The sequence below is a fragment of the Myxocyprinus asiaticus genome, chromosome 21 (assembly GCF_019703515.2).
Source record: "Myxocyprinus asiaticus isolate MX2 ecotype Aquarium Trade chromosome 21, UBuf_Myxa_2, whole genome shotgun sequence".
NCBI lineage: Eukaryota > Metazoa > Chordata > Actinopteri > Cypriniformes > Catostomidae > Myxocyprinus > Myxocyprinus asiaticus.
The window spans coordinates 5,275,650-5,299,302 of record NC_059364.1 but is presented as its reverse complement, the minus strand read 5'-3'; the positions used below and the strand labels follow the sequence as shown (position 1 = coordinate 5,299,302).

Below are 23,653 nucleotides of genomic sequence, written 5' to 3'. Positions count from 1 at the left end.
TCTGTCTTTATTGTGTGAATCTAATACATCTGTTCTTTGCCATCAACACCAGCTCCTGCTCCTCTGACTTGCTCTTTCACCTTTCACCCCTCACCCTGCAACCCTGCTGTCTCTGAGACACCAACCCTCCACAAATCCACAACCTGTTGACATCCAGCAAATTACAGATTTTTCTTGGGAAAGGGAGAAGGTCACAGGAACATCCTATTCTACTCCAATTAACATATATTTTTCCTCAGGTTCTTATATAGGAAAATTACATGACTTCAAAAGAATTGTTCCCAAAAAAATGAAAATTCTGTCATTATTTATGCTCCATATAAAAAAATAGCATCATACGGATGAGTAAATAATGACAGAATTTTCATTTTTGGGTAAACTATCCCTTTAAAAATATGCTTGGTGTCTGTACTGAGGTAAAAACACATTCAAGCAAGCGTGCAAAATTTCTCAAAATGTGACTGAATCCGTTTTCTTGTATTTTCCTGGGAACACTTTTGAAGAGAGTGCCATCCCCTTTGAGTGGCAGTTATTATCAAATATCCCGTCAGAAGTGACAGATACAGACTGTCTCGCACTTCCCGCCCGCTGCACCACATCTCATTTGCACCATCGCTGCAGCAGATAATTAGACTCTCTGCCAAACTGTGACAGGATCCAGACTGTCCAATTCTCACACTATCATCTGTCTATCTACGCCTGTTCACGACATGGACTTGAGACTTCCGTGTGCGTCGCTGAGTGCTCGGCATCAGCTGGATGAGGTGCATTAAATATATCTCTGGTAACATAAATATAGAGCCTAGCTTTCCCTCTAAATGAGGGATTTTCCAATGTTTGCAAACTCCTAGTGGTTCATAATGGAGCTGTTAGGTGTTTGTGTTGTAGTGTGCATGTGTCAAATGCATTCATATTCACTCGAGGTCAAAAGAGTACACTTTCAAAGGCAACCCGGCTGACCGGGCGCAGGTGGCGAGTGTTATAAAAATGCTTCACTCGCTATACTCAAAATCGTGCCACAGACCACAAAACTTATGTGACCTCTTTGAATTCTACTGAGTTTATGTTTTTACCTTAAAGCACAATGGAGGAAGTCAAACATCTCAAACTGCTAGACAGCCCAACATTCTAACAGCTACAAAACAGTTATGCACCAAAATAAAGGTATTTTAAACTACACCCCTTACTAAAATTCTGTTTAATGATGTATGACATTAGGAAAGAAACTGGCCCTGTTTTCCTTCAGATATTTATATTTTCTTTATAGAGATGACTTAAATAATTAAGAGCCTATAAGTGTTTATTTTTGTAGGATTTTTTGCTTTGAGTTGAGTTTCTTAAGGAAAGAGGAAAGGATATAAAAGAGGAAGTAGTTTTCATTTATAAAGCATTTAAATAATTGACTGGATTGTCCAGAAATCAACATTACAATATGGTTATTTAATATATAAACCAATTTTTATTGATTTTCCAGAAAAAAAATACTATACTGTGATATACAGTATTTTCTTATCGTAACATAAAATTATTAATATTATGATATAACATTTAAGTCATTAGCATCGTTATGTGGTTGTTAAGGTGTTGTAAAGTGGTTATTAACTGGCTCAAGTCAAAAGAGCCCACCCCCAAGTCTTTATGATATTCTGGTCTCTAGATACAGCACGGGTCCCTCTTTCAATGTAAGTCAATGGGATTTATCTCCATTTTAATGTCCACCTGCGAAAATTGTCCATCTAATCACTACAGAAAGTAAAAGCACATCTCGTCAACAAGTCACACGATTCATGTCTGTAGAACAAATGGTGAGGGAACAAGTTTAATACTTATGATTAGGGGCTAGTTAAAATATATAACCCTAAGCAGGGGCGGACTGGCCATCGGGAGAACCGGGACTTTTTCCGAAGGGCCGGCCGTGAAACGGGGCCGAATGGGCCACGATAAGCTGAAATGTGCCGCGTTTTGCAGACAGCGACACCCCCCCCCCCTCCCCACCCCACCCCCACGCTCAACAACTTTTGGCCCAGTTTCTAAGTAAACTCCCGGGCCCTAAGTATAAGCAAACTTAAGTGATGCTTGCCTTAGCAAACACCACTAATTAAATAACAGGGCTTCAGCAGAGAAGAAAGTTTGGGGACCCTTGTTGTACGCCCAACCACCCCAACTCCACAAGCAAATATCTCTACCCCACACACCCTCTACACAAACTGTGCAATCCTCTTATTCTTCTTTCTCATCTTTTCCTGCTGCGTTTTCTCACCCCTTTTCTTTCTCTATTGCAGTTCAATCCCAACACTCTTCCGTAGTCGCTCCTGTTCCTTCCCTAATCACAATCACCTTTCAAATTGTAATTTCTGCAAGCTTTATTGTCATGACAATGGCATGGCCAGCCAATGGCATAGGCTGCTTAGGGGCACCCACGACAACCAACTGACACATACATCCGGGCCCCCAAAGGGTACATTTGATTGGCCAGATTTTCCTCCAAAAACCACCAATGTCACATATAAATGCTGGAATTTGGTGGTGCATTTGAACAAAAACCTTAACCATAAGTGTTAAAATTTGGTGCATGACTCATTCTGTGCTGTTTGTGCAACAGACATGAATGATACCTCAAATAATGCGGTTTGTTGAGGAGAGGTGTGCAGTTTCTTTTCTAAGCGATCAGACTTAAGATTTTTTTCCTGGCAGACATTAAAACGGTCAAAAAAATCCCACATATTTAGCCCACTGCCATATCTAGAGACCAGAATATCACATAGAGACATGTGGGTGGGCTCTTTAGATGTTGGCCAGTAAGCAACTACCCTAAACACCCAAACAACCACACAGCAACAAGCAAAAACTCACTCAAAACACCTTAGCAACTAGATAGCAACATCCTAGAAACTACACACAAGAAATGTAAAAATCTAATTTAGTTATTATTTTTACCTAAATAGTTTCTCACATTTTCATTTATGCCTCCCGATTGATCACAACCCAACTTGTGTGTCATTAAAGGTCCTTATTTCAATTATTAAATCGTTAAGAAGCAAATCCCTTTAAGCTTCTCAATAGAGTACATAAATTTAAACAGACGTCAATGAAGAGGGTCGACAACAGCCAATTGCTACAGAAAATACCTGGAACATGAACTTTCCAACAGCTTTTAGTTTGTTTAGTGTGGCTTCATTCGCCAGGGAAAACACAATAAACAAAGGGTGTGAGTTTACACTTTTATTACAGGGACTTGCTATCAAGATTTAGGACCGTTTGGTTTAAACAGAGCGCCATTCGCCCAGGAAACCCCCTAATGTATGCAGGTGGTCACTTTATACATGCTTATTTAGAAAAAGCAAGAGGCCAAGCTTCTTTGTAGGGTCTAGGGATAGATCATGATGACAGACTAGTCAAAAAGGTCTTCCAACAGCCAACAAGTCAAAAAGTAAGGTCAACTAGTTTATCAACATATTTTAATTTTCTAATTTATTAGTTTTTATATTTTTAGCGGTGGTGTTAAATTTAGCATGCTTTTGTAGGTTAAAACCCTTTTGGAATAGCTGCGTCTTTAAATTTATCCCCTTTAAAGCTACAGCCATACAAATATAGATGGACATTATTGGTCGTTGCACATTGTTTATTGAGCATCCTGCCATGAATGCTGTGTTTTAAGACAATATGTCAAGTCAAAAATAGTCCAAATATTAAAAACACGTCTCAAGATGCCTGCATTGTGTTCCATTCCATTGCACTCCCTCAAGTTGCTTTTGAACGTAAGAACGCAAATTATGTAAATGCCCCATAAAATAAAGCTGGCACCTCCTAACCAGCCTAAAGGCCAAAATATGCTTCAGTTTTCTGCATGCCACTATGTCTCGTGCACATTGTATAGTATACGCTAGCAGGCTGAGTTCAAAAATGGATACTAGCCATACTAATCTTGCTACTTCTTCCATGTCTGTCTATGGCAAAAATAGTAAGAGTAGTATGGTAGTATGCCATTCCGAACTCAGCCGGAGCTTCTTCGACTAAACTGTGGTGAGCGGGGCGGGGCCGAGCGACGATGGTGCAGAGCGAGACCGGGGTGGACACCTGGGGAGAATTATCTCGCCCAGCTGTTGGTGATTGCGGTGTTGGCGGGCGAGGGATAAAGCCGCAACTAGAGCTGCCGTTGGGAGAGACACAGAGAGAGAGATGCAACGAAGCTGTGTGTGTGTGGTTGAGAGCTGCTGCTGAAAAGCAGAGCGACTGTGTGGTCAGTGAGCTGAAAAGCCACTAGGATGTGTGGTGCTGAAAAGCAATGTGTGAATGGGAAGACACTGAAAAGTGTGAAAATAAATGTCGTACGTTTGGATGTGCAACCTACTCCCGCTTCCTTCTTTCCAAACGAGCAGAGGTCTTTCCTTTTTGCCATTTAGGCAACCTGTCAACTAGTCGATTTTGATAATATTCAGTTTTGCACATCATTAGAAGAGTGTTGAGTCTTGTCCTGTGCATTCCACCCCACAGTACTGGTGTTACAGGTTTGGCCATTCTCAACGTGAACAAGAACGTCTGGGTTGCACAGAAAAGCTTTTGGGGTAAAGAGCGCAAGAGAGTGGAATCAGCACGATTCCGGAGAAAGAGTGATGGCAGGAAAGAAAACGAGATTTTCACTTGGATCTTCAGCCAATGTTTTAAACATCATCAAAGCCCAGTTTGACTGTGTCTAATTCTGTCCAAGCCAGCGGGACACACACACACTAAAACACTAGCAGAACCACTCCAATGACAATAAATATATTACGCAATCCAAATAACAATGATCCCAACCAAGCATGTGTGTGATCCCACATTTCCACCACTGGGTCAGCGTGGCCTTACCTCTGGTTCTAACCACAAACCTTATGGGGCAGCAAAGAATGAGGGAATGAAGTTGAAGAGCTTAAACACTATTGTGCTCTAAACCCTGTCAGATTACATTTGATCCAAGTTTGCGTTACCAAACTTTCACATCGTGTTGTTTTCCAGCTTCCCGGAAGATTTTTTATCACATCTTAAAAGAAACAACGACTGTTCCAAATAAAAAGAACTAATTTTAAGCAAGCAAAACCGTTAGTATTGGAATATTTTGCCACCCTCATTTAAAAAACATATTGGACATTAAAGATGAAGTGTGTAATTATTGCGCCACTAGGGTCACCGAACAGATTTGCAGAAATCTAAACTGGTTTCCCAAACACTCCTCCATCTGCCATTGGCTGTCGAAGCAGATAGCCCCACCCCAACCTCACACCATTGGCCAAATCAATATTGTTGTATTAGTCTTCTCAAACGAACCAAATCATGTTTTGATCATTTTTTACGGTAATTAATGTACAAACGGCTTACTTGTAGTTGTTTCTGCATATTAAGGTGGGATGGGAAAAAGTGGGATGGTATTTTAACATCGAAAATCTAAAAAAAATTACACACTTCAGCTTTAAAACCAGTAAACAAAAAGACTAGCTTACATGAAACTGTAGGAATTCTGGACTGCTCCAAGAATACTCAACTGATATGCTATCCTAAACAAAATCCCTCCTAGAAAGGGATTACAACCCACCCATCAGGTGAGGGCTATTGTAGTTTCCCTCCAGGGGTAGGCGTTTAATGGCAGGCTTTTTGTCTAAATGATACATATTTTGTTCATTCATACTGAAAGTATAGGTAAACATGTTTAGCACACCCTTGTCTGTAAAACAAGACAGTGGGTGGTGCGGTTAGCACTCTACACCTTTCACCAAAACCTCCAAGCCTGTACGCATCACATGACACCACTTCAGCCATTTAATCCTCTGTCACATGACCACCCCGTAATCTTCCATCATATGATAGGAGAGAAAAGTACAAATCCTTTTACAAAGTTCCACAACATAGACCACTTAGTGTTAGGAGATGAAAAGTTAATCATCTGAATTTTGACAAAAGATAAGTGGTTGGAAAATGTAGCTAATATTGTGTAAAAGAATGTCTTTTGTATTTATAAGATGCTACATGAGGCGTTATACATTTACTCAACCACATTTATTTTTCCATGGAACACAAAATTAGATGAAGAATCTCAGTGCTGCTCTTTTCAATGCAATGAAAGCTTAATGTGACCAGGGGCTGTCAAGCTCCAAAAAGGCGGGGAAAAAAATAGAAAAAGTGATACATTGGATCCCAATTGTGTATGCACATATTCAAACTTGGTATTGTGTTCGATATGTGAACCAATACTGTTTTGTTTCATTTGGCGTCAACCCTGACACATCTTGAGATGCTCGAGATTTTCAGCGAACAATAACTTAACAATTTAAGTCTGTTCCTCACACAAAACTATTGTATGGCTTTAGAAGACTTAGACATCATATGGACTACCTTTATCATACTTTTATGGTAACTTTTTTGTCCTTTTTGAGCTTGACAACCCTGGTCACAATATGCTTTTATTGTTTGCGAAAAAAGATGCTTGGAGATTCTTCAAAAAATCTTATTTTTTGTTCCACATTATAATCATGGACAACATACGGGTGAGTAAATTATAACAGAACTTTCATTTTTGGGTGAACTATTTCTTTAAACATCAGTAGGCATGTATGGACCTCTTCTGACCCTGAGGTCAAAGGGTACCTGGACAGTGTTGGCTGGGGGTGGGGTTGCCTCTTAAAGTGATTGTGTTTGACAAACCTTTCATTGACATTGTGTGATTAAAGCACAAATAACAAAAGAGTCTTATCCAACTCTAAAGTTCTAATTACCTGCTAGCCTAAACATAATTAACCATGTGGGCTGAAACAGCGAAATGGAAAAAATGGCATCAACAATCGCAGCTACTTATGGTACACTGTGGCAAAACCATTGCCAAGACACGCCACAGGGAATTTTGCCACTCCTCAACTAGTAAAAAAGCAAAGAACCTAAGAAAAACAAGCATTTTTAAAATGGGTTGGTAATGAAGACGAAGACAACCCACATCCCGTTTAAAGGAAGTCAGGAAACCTACAAAAAAGGGGAACAAATCTCTCATTTCATTTTAACAAAAATTTGAAAGCAAGTGGGGTTTTTTCTTCCCAAACAAACTAATACTGGTTGGTTTGCATCTACGTGCCAAGCTAGCAGGTATGTGTGTGGTCCACAGCTCAAAACAACATTAAACTCAGATGGAGAGAGAGAAAATTTGGGGGGAGAAAAGGAAAAGAGATGTCACGGGTGGAACCACAAAAGCGACTCCTTTGAAAAGAACGTACCATACTAAAAATAATTCCATACATTATAAAACCTCAAAAATACGGTATATGCTCAAACCACTTTCTCTATATAATTATCGTCTTTTCAAAGACATGCTTCATGCAAAAGAAGTGGTTCCTAGGTTTTGCATACTACAGCAACATAGCACGAGAGCTCTTAAAACACCAAACGCACCCCTTAGAACTTTTTGGCAGTCTTAAATTGGCTGAACAGAACCATTTACGAAAAGTTAAATCTCATAAATCTGTAACTAATGATGTATGAAGCAAACAAAGAATCCTATACCACAAGAAATTCCGCTCAGTAAAGTGTCTTTTCACCCAAATTCCTTATTTTCCCGAGACTTCCCCCAATAAAAACAACATATTTTCACACATAGGTGCAGCTGCGTAAGAGAAGTGGGTTGTTTTTACTGCAATTAAGCTGTAAAGACGCATCTGTTTTCTTGTCAACAATGAAGCATCGAGATTTCCTTACAGCAGGGTCAGAAATTAACCGGAACTTGGTGAAAAAATGCTAAAATTCTATGTGTAGTGGCTTACCATCCCTTGCAGGATCTTACCTTCTGGTTCAAATGTAGTCTTCACTTCCTCAGCGATCCTTAACGATGGCCGTGCCACAGACACTGCTGTCAGGGTCAAAAGCAGAAACACACCCAGAAGCCACCCCAGAGCAGACATCCCATCAGCAGCAGGCGTAATGCCCCATCCCTCCCTCCTCGACCTCCCCCTGGACACAGATCCCATCTGAGGAGTTCCACCCAACCATGAACTTCAGGCTGGACGGTCTGTCACTCACTGGAATTCCCACCAATCACCTGGGCTGAGGAGAGCTGTCGAACAGGCGTAGATTCCACAGGTAGAGGATATTGTAGACAGTGGCAGGTTAGGTTTCCCAAGTTGAAAAGGAGAAGATAAGATGAAAGAAGAAAAAAAATGGAACGATTAGAAAAGTAAACCAAACAAATGCTTAAGATTGTGCCAATCATACATTAAAAACAATCGGCATGCAGTATACAATAAAAGGAGAAATTTCAGAGTGATAAAGTGTCAACAACTGATCAACAACACTTCTCTCAATTCATAGTATGGAAACTGTAAATATCCAGCTGGAATAATTCAGATCTGTTGGTTTTAGATCATTCCTGCAGGTATACCTGCATTACGAGGACCAAAATGCCCTCATAGCGTACGGAAACCTGACATCACCTTAATTATGAGGACATCCCAAGTGTCCCTGTAATTCAAAATGCTTATTAAACATACTAAACAATGTTCTCACAACATTGTAGGGTTGGGGGATAGAAAATACCATTAGCTCAGTATAAAAACAAGAGAATTCAATGGTCAGTCCACATAATGCAGGTACACAAACATGTGAGCATGGAAGAGAGAGAGAGATAGAAACTACGATTTTGATAGATTTTGCCTATGATGCCCACGATTTGGACCATATGAAAAGTCCACACACTGTGCTAAAACATGCTAAAACTGTGGAAAGTGTGGTAATGGACCATCTGAATCATGAAAATAAGCACAAAAATGATCACTAGCCATTTTTTTCATGTTTGTTGACGTGTTATCACGTATAAACTCCATGAGTTTGTGAATTTTGATATCGTAATTTTAAGATGCATTTTGGGTGATCTGTTTGAAACGGGACGATGCTAAAGACAGCTGTAACGTGGTCCAAACTGTTTTGAGATTTATCGACATTTAGACATTGGGCTCATAGTGCCATAGCAAGGGATTGCCACCTAATAAAACAAGTGTTTAAACTTTGCTGGTCACGTGCGGATTTAAAGGCAAATAATCGTCCGATCTGAAAGTTTTAAAAAGCAAATGCATGTACATCCAGAAGAACTTCACAGAATTCTTCATTGTATCTGACATCAACATGCAGGGACAAACATTAAAAAGCCCAGCTAGTACATATATTCCACTTAAATAACTGAGAATTCTGCTCTACACATAATGTTTGCGCTTATATTAAACGAAAGTATAATTAGGAGAAACTGTGCGCCATTTTTTAGCACTTTTCGACTTTTTTGCACTTTATTATTATTCAGTAATATACAGGCGTTATGATTATTGCACGTCCTCATGAAATCAGAGACTGTCCCCTCAAAATCCGAACACAAGTGTTCAAAAGAGACGACCAGGTGTAACTGTTTTGTGTCTCACTTGTACACTTGTGACTGGATCACCCAAAATGCATCTTAATACCAGATGTACACAAGGCCTCAGTCGGGGGCGAATGGTTGTGTAGATGATACACCCAGTCTGCGATCAGTCATGTATTGTGTGCACCAGCACGATGGAAAACAAGACTGTGAGTAAGCAGGGCGCTGACTGCAAGATGTGTAGTGTGCACTTGGCTTTAAAATGCTGTTAAACAAGCCTTGTCACGGACATACCAAAGCTCTTATTGTTTATGTCCTACCTACTGTCTGACACCTACACACTACACCTGACAAAACAACTCCATCAGTCTGTGCACGAATGTTACATGCAACGTTTGGCTCTATAAAGAGTTAAGTAACCTGCGTATTTAAAGCACTGTTTTCCAGCACCATTAAAAAGTATTTTATTACTCTATCTATCTATCTATCACCATTGCACAATATTTAGCTTTTTATTTTTATTTCACTGGAACCAACTTCGCTGACAGTTTTCTCAGCAAACAAGACTGTGACTTCAAATCCAAATGCAATTGCTCCTGAGGTGATGTTTAGTTTAGGTTAAGTCATGAAGAATCACTGCTGATGCGCGCGCTTCAGTCTCAGGAGATCTGGCGCGCGATCGGCTGCGGTATTGATCGCTTCTGTTCATTCTTGTGCATTTATCAAAAGGTGATTGAAAGGCGGTGGTGGAATATCTGTTGCAGTGTACAGGAATGGTTAATTCGTTTTTTAACATGAGACGAGAGCAATGCAGGATGTTGCAGGAGGAGAGTTTTGTTTTAAAGCATTGCAATTCTCTCCTGCCGTTTTAAATCATACGTCATGCCCTATATGTTAAGGGTTTGATTCATATGAATGCACTTAGAAGTCGAATTGCGAGGCGCATCATTTTTTACTCGCGTTCGATATGCCAAGGAGGCTGATGAGCACGATTTTGACAAATATTTCACAATGCAATGCAATGCATGACGTCAGCTTTAGAACTTGTATTGCCAAATGCATCGTTTAGGACCTCAACGCAAGTGTCTTCGGAATATAACGAGGGAAAAATGCAATCTAAAGGCGTTAATCACCATCCCATTCACATTCAAATCAGCTCACACAAGACTTCACACTGAAAGCGCTAAAGGGGTTACGGCCAATGCAAAGAAACACTGATGTTCCCCTGGGAGTGAGCTGTGCGGTGCCCTTTGATTACATTTTAATTGTAATGTTATCAATTCTAATGTTTGTCGAATTGCACCTCCTAATGATATCATGACTTTATTAAAGAAGATTAACTTGATTACTTAAAAATATATATTTAATTTAACATCAGATCATGCACATTATTATTAGAGTTAATTACTTGTTGTATTACGTTAATACAATTAACATTTCATCAGTTTAACTGATAGCTCTACCTGCCGTCGGTTCAACAGTAGGTAATAAAATAAAATAAAAAACTAATTTCTCATTGCAAAGTAAACTTTAAAAAGCAAACTTAATGTATGCAAGTCAGCCTATTGCACTGTTCTTAATGCAACCACATGTTTCAAGACATGAACCTTTAATTGCAATAACAATGGGAGATTAAAAACAATAAAAAAGAAAAGGAAAAACAGGTAGGCCAGACTACGCCTTGAATAACAATAATTCTTGACTGGTTGCATTTGTTCATTTGAATCCAGAAATGTAATTTGCATACACTGCAGTGCATAAAAATTAAATTTAAAAAAAATCACATTCTAATTAAAAATGATTAGGCTTTTAAATGATTATAATGCATTCTATTGAGAATTAAGGGGATATACCTCAACCATAACAATGATTTTGGGTGGATTTAACAATTTTGAAAAAAAAATTACCAACTTTCACAAAACAACAGCCAACTGAATGTGTGAACATTTATTTTTATGATTTTATATCACCATTGGCATGCATCTTTCCAGAGCCATTTTGCTCATACAGTAAATGTATCTCAGATTCATAATAGGTTCATAAAGGTAGCTTTTACATGGTCGTCTTATATGAGTGGGAATATGGGATGTGTTATCTTAATGAAAGGGTAAAATAAGTGTTTTATTACATGTTTTGTTACATAAACAACCTTTTCACAAAAGGGTCTGACAATTACCAGTCACTGATTTTCTGATAATAATAATAAAATAAAAAAATACAAATTAAAGACTTTCTGTGGAGTCCATTTCACTGCTGGTATGCCAATATTATGTGCATATTCAAAAAGAGAATGTTTATTTAGCATATTTCAAAAGTTTAAATGGATAAAGTCACAATGCATTTTGTACTGTAATACAGAAAAGTTTCATACTGCTTAAAGAAAAGTAAACAGTCAGTACCTCCCCTTAAAATAAAGAAGAAGAAAAAATAAGATGAAACTTACAGAAGAGGAGCAGAATAGTGAAGCTCAGAATCCGCATATAAACGGGACTCATGCATGGGCCGAATCCAGTGAAGAATGCAACCAAAAATCCACTATTCCCAAATCCAACAGGGCAAAATCACAGTGCACCAAAGATAGGATCGCATGCCAACAGCGGGCAACTAGATAGTATCCGTGCGTGTTTGTGTAAATCCTTCCAAAGGGGGAAAAAAGTGCGTCCCAGAAACTTTTTTCGTCCGAAACCGAGTAGGGTTATTGCGTTATTGCTTCACCAAAAGGCTCGCGCAATAGCAATGCACCCTTCTTCTAAAACGAGACGCGATGCAATATTGTATCAAGCAGTGTGAAAAACATCCTCACGAAAAAACACATATCCACTGACGTGACGCGCAGTCTCTGAGGATAGTGGCTCCGTTCTCAGACGCTTTGTTGGGTTTACGGAGATTTTTTCCTCATTCTCCAACCCCCTAAAGAAATGTCACTCCCCCCTGAAACCCGAGACGCTTCCTGGCTTATAGTTTTTAGACTCTCCGTTTCTCTGCCAATCACAGATCTCAGTGCGCGAGCTACCCTTCGACTCAACCCACTCTGCAAAGTTTTGTCCGGAACTGGGGGTCTCCCTCCTCCTCCCCTGATACGCGCTGCCGGAGCGCTCGAGTGTTGCAGAATGCAGCCGGTGTGCAGCGTCAGCGCCGTGCGTTCATTCACTGCAACAGCGACACCCAGCGGCAGATCCGTCTGAGGGGGGTCGGGGTCCCCCAGGCCCTTTAAATTGCTTAAAAACATACAGTGGCGACCAAAAGTCTGAGACTACTAGTGAAAATACTTCTATTTAGCATTTTTCTTATTTAGTACATTTTCCCATTGCATATATTATCAGCATATCAATTTGAGTGAAAAGTTGAATTGAAAACAATATTGTTGTGTCCCTCTTTTGCTTTAATGACAGCATGCACCCGAGCAGGCATGGACTTCAAAAGTTTGTGCAAACCTGATGATCCGTATTATCAGAATGTTTCAAAGAGCATCTTGTGTGCTACAGTGGAAGCAAGGAAATCTGACCTTTTGTACAAAGGAGTTTGATTAGCGACCAAGAAATAGTGGAGAAAAATATTTGTTTTATTTATTCTGCATTGTAACATTTGTTTGTTAACATTTTTCAAACTCCTGAAACGTGTTCATTTTGAGGTTTAAATTAGATTCTCAACCCCGGATTTTCAATGTGGTCTCAATCATAACATAATAAAACAATACTGTAAGTTATTAAGTAATAATTAAATGAATGGAATTAAACCATTTTAATTTCAGTGCGAATGGGATTTTAGAGCTTTGGCGGAGGGGAATATTATCAGTGAGTGAGAACATGATCACACTGAACTGTTGTTCTCCTTTAGTGTTTGATGGAAAAACATAACAGCAAACGGAATACGTAAATAATGGCATACATTTTACACCTCTTTGGAGATGTGCACAAATTTTGTCATCAAGCCCAGCCCAGTGTCACAATCTAATTCAGTGGCGTCACAATCTAATTCCCTGCTCTCTGTATCAGCATCGGCCATCAAAAAACCCATGTCAGTTGACCACTACTTTTGAGGTAGAATTTTGTAAATTTTTTTATTGCATTTATTGCTAAACTGAGATTTCAACAGAACAGATAATGAATCAGAAATAATTGTAATTATTATTATTTTTTTTTAATTATTTATTTATTTATTTGCAAATGGTGTGTATCATGGGTGTCCAATCCTGTTCCAGGAGGGCCACCTTCCAACTTCTAGGCCGGTGTGTTGGAGCAGGTTGGAGATAAACTCTGCAGGAAGGTGGCTCATTGAAGACACTTCACGAGTGAACCTGCCAACATGTGTTCCATTCCAAAGGGCTCATCCCTGTGCCCTAATCCCTTCAGAGGGTTTACCCTCCAGAGTGAGAGCTTCGGAGGGTTGAAGGGTGTAGGGCTTAAAAAAATCGGTAATTCGGAACGAACTTCAGCGTCATCTATCCATCATCTAAGTGACCTTTGGAGGCAGATTTATCCTGTTTGGAATGCAGGGTCATCTGCCACTGCTGTCTGCTGCTGCCCTTTCGCACTGCTGAAACGTCATCAGTCAAGACAGCTCATGGGCGTTATTAATTTGCATATCCTCTAAATGTTTAGCTCAAGATTTATATTTATATTTAACATTTATATTTAAGTTTTATATTTAAGATTTAGCATTTGGATTTAGATTTAAGATTTACATTTAGAATTTATATTTAGGATTTATATGAATCATTTACATTTAAGATTTAGATTTACATGTTAGATTTAGATTTAGGTTTAACATTTGTATATAACATTTATATTTATATTTATATTTAAGATTTATTTTTGAGTTTTACATTTAGATTTAACATTTACATTTAGTTTTAACGTTTACATTTAACATTTAGATTTAAATTGAAGATTTAGATTTAACATATAGATTTAGTTTTTATATTTATTTTTAAGTATTTGTTGCAAAATAAATGGAAAAACATTAAATGCTTATTTACATAAATTTGGCCAAACTGAGCAGACTTTGTTGTTAAATCTGACAAAATTGAAACAAAATTGTAAAATGTTTTATTTTACAAATGGCACCCCATACAACAAATGGCCATTAACTATTGACATTTTTATCCTAAGTAATAGGAAGGAATATAAGATTGTGCATGCTCAGCCTGCTACATTTTTCTCCGTGTGGCGGTGCGCTTGATGAATTCAGTATTTAAGACTTCAATTTGAAGTGCCTCATAAAATCCAATGAATAATTCCTCTGGGTCCAGATCTCCCGGCGGAACTGCGATTCACATAAAAGTGAGATCCACCAATCAGAGAAGTTCCCAAGTACTAATCGCTTTTTAAATTATTATAATTTTTTTTAAATTATTTGCTTCAAATCAAATGTTTTAATGTCGTTTATTAATGATAGGCTGAGAAATATTTATTAAATGCCTATGGATAAAATTAATGGGGAATATCTCGTGCCTGTGATTTAATGTGTGTGTGTGTTTACATCTGGAAGACCTATTTTTTACATTGTTTGCACATCTGCAATACGTATGAGACGTATGCCAATAGTTATGTCTTGGATGTCAGTAAGACATTCAGCAGATGTCTTTGAGACGTTTATGATTAGGAATGTTTGTCAGCCAGGTCTCTTAAGCAACCAAATTGGCCCGGTTGCTAGGGAGGGTAGAGTCACATGGGGTAACCTCCTCGTGGTCGCTATAATGTGGTTCTCGCTCTCGGTGGGGCGTGTGGTGAGTTGTGCGTGGATGCCGCGGAGAATAGCGTGAAGCCTCCACACGCGTAATGCGCTCAACAAGCCACGTGATAAGACGCGCGGATTGACGGTCTCAGACACGGAGGCAACTGAGATTTGTCCTCCGCCACCCGGATTGAGGCGAATCACTACGCCACCATGAGGACATAGAGTGCATTGGGAATTGGGCATTCCAAGGGTAGAAAATGGGAGAAAATAAAAAAAGAATGTTTGTAAATATGATCTTTTTAAGATGTTTAGCAGATGTTAATTATGTCATCAGTCAAGAGAGCCCAGGGGCGTACTTAATTTGCATGTCCTCTAAATGTTTAACTCAAGATTTATATTTAAAATTTATATATAACATTTATATGTATATTTATATTTAAGATTTATATTTGAGTTTTACATGTAGATTTATCATTTACATTTAGATTTACATTTAGATTTAACATTTACATTTCACATTTAGATTTAAATTGATGATTTAGATTTAACATTTAGATTTAAATTTTATATCTAATATTAAGGATTTGTTACACAATAAATGAATAAAAAAAATTAAGAAAAAAATATTAAATGCTTATTTACACAAATCTGGCCAAACTGAGCAAATTGTGTTAAATCTGACAAAATTTAACCAGTTTTTGTAACGTTTTATTTTACAAATGGCACCCCATATTGATGCCTGTGTGGAAGTGTTTGTGCACGCATTGTGCTTAGCCCAAATTACACTGCTTTGTTCACACTGCAGGAAAATCAGATTTTTTTTTTTTTTTTTTTCAAATCAGATTTTTTTAGACTGACAGTTCAAACTGCAGGTTATATGTGGACAGATTTGATTTTTTCTTTTTTTTTTCTTTTTTTTTTCAGACTGCAGTCGCTTTTGCTATCACATCCACATTAGTTGTCATAGTAACGATGCAAACTTGCTTATGTTCACCATGTGTGAGAGTTCATGGATGTTTCATGAGGGCATCCAAATATTAACACCTTCTTCACAGAAAACTGCTTAAAAAACGGGAGAGGTTTTTAATGATGCTAAGATTTACAACTGTCCCCTTTTTGCCAGACACCCCATCTTAAAATAGCATTAAATAGACGTTGAGGTGATATACATGTACATATTTAAAATATTCATCTGTTCAAATAAGTAGTTTATAAATTTTTCAAAATATTTGAATATTTGGTTAAAATTTGGTCTGTTACGGTTTGATACATGTTTTTGGCTTTTGCCCATTATTGTCAACTAAAATATGATATTTTTGTCAACCAAGAGGAAAATGGACTTAAATTAATGAATACTGACATGGTAAAATATTGACAGGATTTAAAGGATATTTTTTATCAAAAGACAAAAATTATGACTCAAATAAAAACAAAAATGTAAAATGTCCAGAAAAACCATACGGCATGCCAACAGTCTGCACGTACTGTGCTAATGACGAAATTTGCGTCACGCAGTATGCGGAACACTGAAAACCGGAATATAGCTTTGGCCATTACAAAGCAGTCGTAGTGCGCATGTGTCGAACATGTCGTATGGGCACGCGGTCAAAAGAGTATACTACGAAAGGCTGAGCATACAACCTTGCACGAGGGGGAATGTCAAGCACGCAGGGAAACGAAATATACCGCATATCATCAATACTGTTATTGCATATGGAGCCCGTATTTTTCCCAGCAATTCTTCCAATGCCTTATAGACCCCCATGTGCTGCTCCCCCATGGAGCTCTCTCTCTTCCAGCGCTCACACAGGGGAGGCTCCCTAATCAATGACCCCTAAATGTCAGAGACAGAGGGGCCCCCCAACCGCACTCCACACTCCCCTTCCAAGCTGTCTTCTCCATTGGACAGGCTGTTTTCAAGGATCCGGAGGAGAAAACTAAAGCAGCCAAGGAGAGTTGTGGAGGAGGGAACTGTGGCTAATATGCTTTGGCCTCTTATTTTCTCCTCCACTCTAAACAAGACTGCCTGAGCCTCCAGTTTTTTTCCCCCTTTCTTCATAAAAGAAACGTTCCCATTCACTTCGAACGAGCCAGCTAATAAGGCTGTTAAAGAAAGCGAGAGGTTCCTCAGTGAATGCGGCCTTCGATCATGGCTTTTCTCTTTCACTCTCCCCCTTTCTTTCTTTCGTTTAACCCACGATTCTCTCACTCACTCGTACACAGTGAAGACATCATGGGATCCCATAAAAGGTGACAGTTTGGATAGGAATGAGAGGGAAGGGGGGATAGGTCACAGGTTTAGGGGGGTGAAATAAAAGATGGACTATGCAGTCTTTCACACGTTCCCCATCGCCTGTCCGAGCCAGATTTATGTTGTTTTTATGGCTGTCTAGAATGAGGTACGTCACATCTCCGTCAACCAATTTCAGATTTTTTTATCTTCCTCAAAAAAAAAAAAAAAAAAGAGTTTATCAAAATAGTTGAAATTTATTCAACTAAATCACACATTGACAATGTACTTTTACAGTACCAGTCAAACGTATGGACAACCCTACTCATTCTTTGGAATTATGAAGTAACCAAAATTGTTAAACAAATCAAAACTATTTTAGATTGATTTCTCTGCACACTCTGTTCATTCTCTCAACCAACATGAAATGCATCCTGAGATGCTTTTTAAACAGTATTGGAAAAGTTTTCATGAATGCTGGACACAAACCTGGCTTTTTCTCTCTCTACACTATCTGGTCCAACTCATCAGTTTCAAAAATAAAAAATAATGCATAGGCACAATTTATATTCACCCACAAAACTAACCTCAAGCATTAAAGCATAAGACTTTAGATCAAAATGTTTTAAAGGGTTAGTTTACGTACAAATGAAAATTATGTCATAATTTACTCACTTTCATGTTGTTCCAAACCCATATGACTTTGTTTCTTCCCTGAAACACAAAACAAGATGTTAGGCACAATTTTAGCCTCAGTCACCAACCGATCACTTTCATTGCATTCTTTGTGTTTGTTTGTGCTAACACGTTTTGTGTTCCCGGTCAAAAAATGACTGGCCTACTAAGACTGTTAATAAACACTGCTCTGCTCTGCTCTGAGCTAATGAGTCTCATGATTTAAGCTTACCTGGACATCGCCTGTGTGTGATCATGACTGGGAATATTCAGAGCCGGAGACATAACGTGCTATTTTCATGTTGATATTATGTTATACGTTTAAACATTTAAAACTGAAATATTACTTGCTTTGTTGAAAATAAAAAAATATTCCTATTTACATATTTTGAATGAATGAATTTTACACTTATAGGCTTTTCTGACACTACACTCAAAGTGCTTTTACATACAGAACAGGGGACTCAATCACCACAATCACTACCAGTATATTTCAATATAACTTTTCAAGTGTTTTATCTACTATTAATGTTTGTATTGTACTACACTTATCAATTTAAGAGGTGATACTAGTGATATGGCTGATTTCCGAGAATTCAATAGAAGACTTTTTATATTATATTTTACAGCCTCAGTTGATAATGCAAGTGAACCGTAATACTACAATAGTATGCCTTTGCACTGCACACAATAATGCTGTAAACTAAAAACGTAAAACGAGGATTCAATAATGATGGGGATAAAATATACTTTATTAAACATGAAAATAATATGCTTAAATATGCAATATAAAATGATAAGAAGTCAATTTCAGAAGTCATAAATATTAGTAAACATGTCACAGTAAATTCCCCCGACAACGTAGATACTGTACATCGCGATTGGTTAACACACAAGTAATGTTCAATTCATACAAGCATGACAAGCAATATAAGCTTCAAAAACCCTACCAGAAAACATATCCAAGCATTAAAGCAGGTAAACAACTTCGTCAAACAGTAAACAGATAAGCATCCATCCAGACTGCTGCAGTGCTTTGAACTGCGTGAGTATGACTGACTGAACTGAACGTAGTGTCTCCAGCCAGAACATGAGACAACCGGTACTTCTATCCTGCGTTCACGGACATGACATAATGACGCAAGGATGAAAGTCATAAACCAACGATTTTGTGCCAAAAAATCCAACCCGACAGCTCAAATTACAAATAATTTGTATAGGCTTAATGTAGTGAATCGGGGTAAGGCAAGGACATTGCTTTGAACACTGATTGTTTATGTACTCAATCAATAATGGCAATTTGTTCATTTTTAAACAAAAAATGTGTAGCTACCTTCAGCCCTATCACTCTGTTTGATTGAGGAATCCAGTTCAAACAAATAAGGCTGGGCATAGAAATGCATCTATTTTTTTACTACAAACTCTTCAGACATGTTTTGTATGTTCTATTCTCTGGTTTGTGTGCAGCTATGTTGTGTCTTCTGTTGTTAATATCGCTGGTGGTCCTGTTGAAGCTAAACAAAATTATTTTTCTCTCATGGAAGGAGCTCTAAAGCTCACCTTTTATGAACACGCTCAGGACATCAACGGTTGGTCAAGATATTTCACTTAATAATACATTAGATTTCACAATTTCTCCCTTTGTGTTAAGGGAAAAAAAGAAAGTTATACTGGGTTATAACAACACAGGGTTGAGTAAACAATGACTGAATTTTTAATTTTTGGGTGAACTATCCCATTCATTTTTTGGATAGTTTTTTGTAATTAAGGGTGAGTCACAATTTGCATCCTAAATAATATGCGAGATTAGAATTAGTGTTTCCCAAATCATATTATATTGTAAAAAGATGGCTAAAGGTGTCCTGATGGTAAGCTATGCTATTTCCAGTGAAAATGTGTCACGGTTTACTATCTAAATCTTTTAGTTCTATATTTGATATTTGTGAGGCCTGAGCTGTCACAGCAGTTTCTAACCCAGATAGCACACGGACACTTTTTATCTGAAAAAGTCAGAAATTGTCCCCTTCACTTCCATTGTAACTGTAACCTCAAAAGAAAAAAAAAAAAAAATCAAAATACAATTTTATGCAATACTGCCATACAGTCTAACATACTCAAAAGTGTACTTTCTCATCAACAAAAAACAAAATACTTTTAGCAACAATGAAAAGAGAATAATTAGCAAGTATGCTAACTGGAACAGCCCATGACATTAGCATAATTGGTGCATTCTTTTTGATTAAACTGAAATCACAAACATGTCTTGACAAAGATTTAAAGTGTCTTTTGGGTCAGTAGAGTGATTAGTTGAGCTAATGGAGTTGAGCATGGGAACAGGGTCCTAACGGCATGCAAAGAGTGATCTTAATGCTCATTACAGCTCTATCCTGCTGTTATGCTAATCTGCAGTTATTTCAGTGAGGCCATCAACACTACGGTGTTATTTTATCTCCACAGGGCTGCCAAAGGGAGTCAAATGACCAGCCTTCTATGTGCTGCTGCCCCTTCTGTCTATTGACAGCAAGCTATGATTTACGCCAGATAATTGTTTGGTCAGCTTTTGGTTTCAAAACAATCTCAACAAAATACAGGGTTTTTCTACTCTCTGAGGAGACGAAAAGAAAAAATTCACACAGAGAGAAAACATATACTCCCCATGTATCATCTCCCTGGCAACTTTCCCGAGAATAAATACTCATTAAAGTCATTAAGAAAACACTTTAAGCAGTGCTGGTGCAATTTGGTCTTAGGTGTGCCAAATATTTGTGCACTTAACTTATAGAGAATGACTTACCTGTAGGATAATGTCTGTGTACTGTAGGTGTGCTTAGCCATGTATTACCATGTTCAGGTTTTGTTTTGTGCAATAATCCACTTGAAATCCACAAAGAACCCAAACCCTAAGTATGAACAATAGTAAAAGGGATACATGGAGCAAATACACATTTAAAATAGTCTTGGATAACCAGTCGGTGTGGAAATTGGAAAACTGTGTGATTTATTTTATGAATAGCATTTTTAAAAAGCAGGAAAAAAAAATGTTCTCCATTCTTTGGACAGAAAGTGGTACCAGTAATGTCCCTGTGGTGGTACAGTTTTAGTGATGCCATTAGTGGTTGTGGTGAAGGTTTAAAACTGCAGTCCATCAAGCGTTATATGCTGTTCCTTATTGCCACAACAAATAAGCAATTAGGTAAAGAAAAGGTTCTCCAAGGGTTTTACCACCGAGGAGGTCCCAGATAACAATGTCCTTCTCGCCATAAATTAGAGCATAATGATAGATTACTTTGGTCATTCAGACATAACAGCAATACAATTGCAGATGCGTCATTTTTGTCAAACCAACTAGAGGTCCCGGCTCTATTTTTGTTTTTTAGATTTTTTTATTTACTGGTAAAAGAAATACATGATGATGAAAGCCAAAGTATTTAAAGCCATGGATCAATATTTACTGAGTTATCCATTATTTTGTAGAGGGGGCTCAAAAATCGCCTGTGATTTTGGAGCACAATTACAAGAAAAAAATAACGAGCGAGGTGGCAGTGTCATTATTTTATTTTTAAACAGAGATTTGTAGGTCTTTTACTGAAACCAGTTGACTTTGGCTCACGTTGTTGCATTATATGCCAATGGTGCGAACCCAAAAATGGGAAAAAGACACTTTTTTGTGTTGTTTTTCCAAAGTTGGAGTGCCTATAACTCCAGAAGTGTTAAAGATATCTTAATATCCTTTTAGATTCTGGTTAAGAACAAACTTTTCTTTAAAGCCCTATATGGATAAATTCCAGAAATATGGGACTCTAATTTAGGAAAAAAAAAAAAAAAAAGTTTTTTTCCCCAAAATTTTTTTAACTTACGTCATTGGCATAAAACACAGATGATCACACAGGAAGTCGGCAAGTCGTTCCAAGAGTTCCTGTACCCTTAGATCGGCCACTTTATGCTGACTCACCGACAAGTGCCATCTCTTATCAGACATTTTTGCATCGGCTCTATTGTAATTACCTTTCCCTGTGGCATGACTGGAAGCACGCTGCTTCAGCAGAGTGGGAGATCTGGGTTCTTATCCTGTGCTGAAACCAGGAAGTAATTGTGTTTGCATAATCAGTGACAAGCGCAATTTGGAGGTTGTATTTTTCCCTCTAACAAAACATTTCTACTCCACTAATGGTTAGGTTAGGTTTGGGCGTTGGTCAATAAAATGAATAAAAGTTAATCAAATATGCATTTTTCTTCACTGTATTAAAGCCTGTACAGCTGAAAACAACTTGCTTCACAACTCATTTTTGCTGCCCCTCCATGGACAGTTTGCCCGGAGAATGGAGCTCACACGTGCACATACTCCCAATAAAACTTACTGCTTTGGATACTGGGGGCAGTGTTTCGCCTTTCCGATTTCACTGTGCGAGCACAACAAGTGGTGCTGAAGTCAACTGATTTTAGTAATAGACCTACCAATCTTGGAGTAAAAATAAAATAAAGGCGCTGCCACCTTTCTACGGTTATTTTTTTGTCCTATAATTTTGCTCCAAATTCAAAGGCGAAAATTGTCATTTTGACCCTGCTTTACAAAATAATTTATTACTCAGTAAATATTGATCCATTGCATTTAACATTTTGGTTTTCATCATCATTTATGTTTATCTTCTTCAGAAAAAGCATTAACAGAATCAGAAATTTCAGTCAGGGAAGGTTTTGGAATTTGGTTGATTTGATATGAAATAACCTGTATGCATGAAATGAAAACACTGTTTTAATGCAACATAACAATACTAGATTTTAGCATTTTAGATTTTTTCCTAAAGAAACAATGCACACATACTCTCAATTTCAGATAAACTAAAACAGCTGTCCAAATGCTCAGTTAATTATGTCATTGTTGTTGGCTCCTTTTGGGTGCTACTGCTCCTTCAAGTGAAGATTACAATAGGACTAGGCTGCTTCAATATGCTTTAACACCTTGATAGCACAGCTTCATCATCTAAATTGACATAATTTTAGCACTTTCTAGGCCCCAGACTTCCTAAAAGTCCTGAGGGATTTTTCTTTCTTGAAATGTATTTTTGTCATGTTATAATTAAAAGATCAGAAGTAGATTACTCACATCCTGAGTGGAATATGAAACAAATGTGAAACGATGTGTGTGTGTGTGTGTGTGTGTGTGTGTATTGCCCCAGGTCTTAATTTGAACCATATACATTGACTGTGGAAACATGTTTGATTTGAGGTTGTGTAGGAAGAGAGGATGCTGTGCTGGATTGGAGGAAAATCCCAGATTCATGTGTATCCAGAAATTTCAAAAGCTAAAAATATCCTCTTCAGGTATTCTCTAAAAAAAAAAAAAAGGTTTTTCAATGGTTTTTTCCAGCCCTTTGATTGTTCTTTGCAGCTAAGAAACTTCTCATCCTTAAACTTAGAATTTAATCTGAAATTTTGAAGATGTCTGTAGATCAAGTGATTTTTTTATATATTTCTTTTTTTATTATTTTTATGAAAGCTACACCTATATTTATAGTAACAAAAAGTGCTACAGTTCACATAAAGTATAGTGTGTTTGGAGACATGGCGGGAATAGCATGATAATGAGTCTTCTTAATTGAGTCTTTGTCTTAAATGGGTCATAAACGTCAATGGTTGGTGATTTGTTTGAACTGAAGGCTCTTAACCTCTCAACTCTCCTGTCACCTCCGTGCATTAACAGTTGCCCATCA

General features: G+C 37.8%; 1 protein-coding gene across 6 annotated transcripts in view; it reads right to left on the bottom strand.

Moving 5' to 3' along the window:
- Positions 1–12,243, bottom strand: part of fgfr2 (fibroblast growth factor receptor 2) — a 65,956-nt gene extending 53,713 nt beyond the window's left edge. For 3 of the 6 annotated variants that reach the window (XM_051647844.1, XM_051647841.1, XM_051647843.1), the window contains exons 1-2: positions 11,802–12,242; positions 7,799–8,068 (exon numbers count right to left, since the gene is read on the bottom strand). In XM_051647844.1, coding sequence (XP_051503804.1) covers positions 7,799–7,982 — 184 coding nt within the window. In that variant the 5' untranslated portion in view covers positions 7,983–8,068; positions 11,802–12,242. Of the gene's footprint in view, positions 1–7,798; positions 8,069–11,801 lie in introns of all 6 variants that reach the window. The other 3 variants (XM_051647846.1, XM_051647847.1, XM_051647845.1) reach the window with 2 other exon arrangements.
- Positions 12,244–23,653: the final 11,410 nt, after the last annotated feature.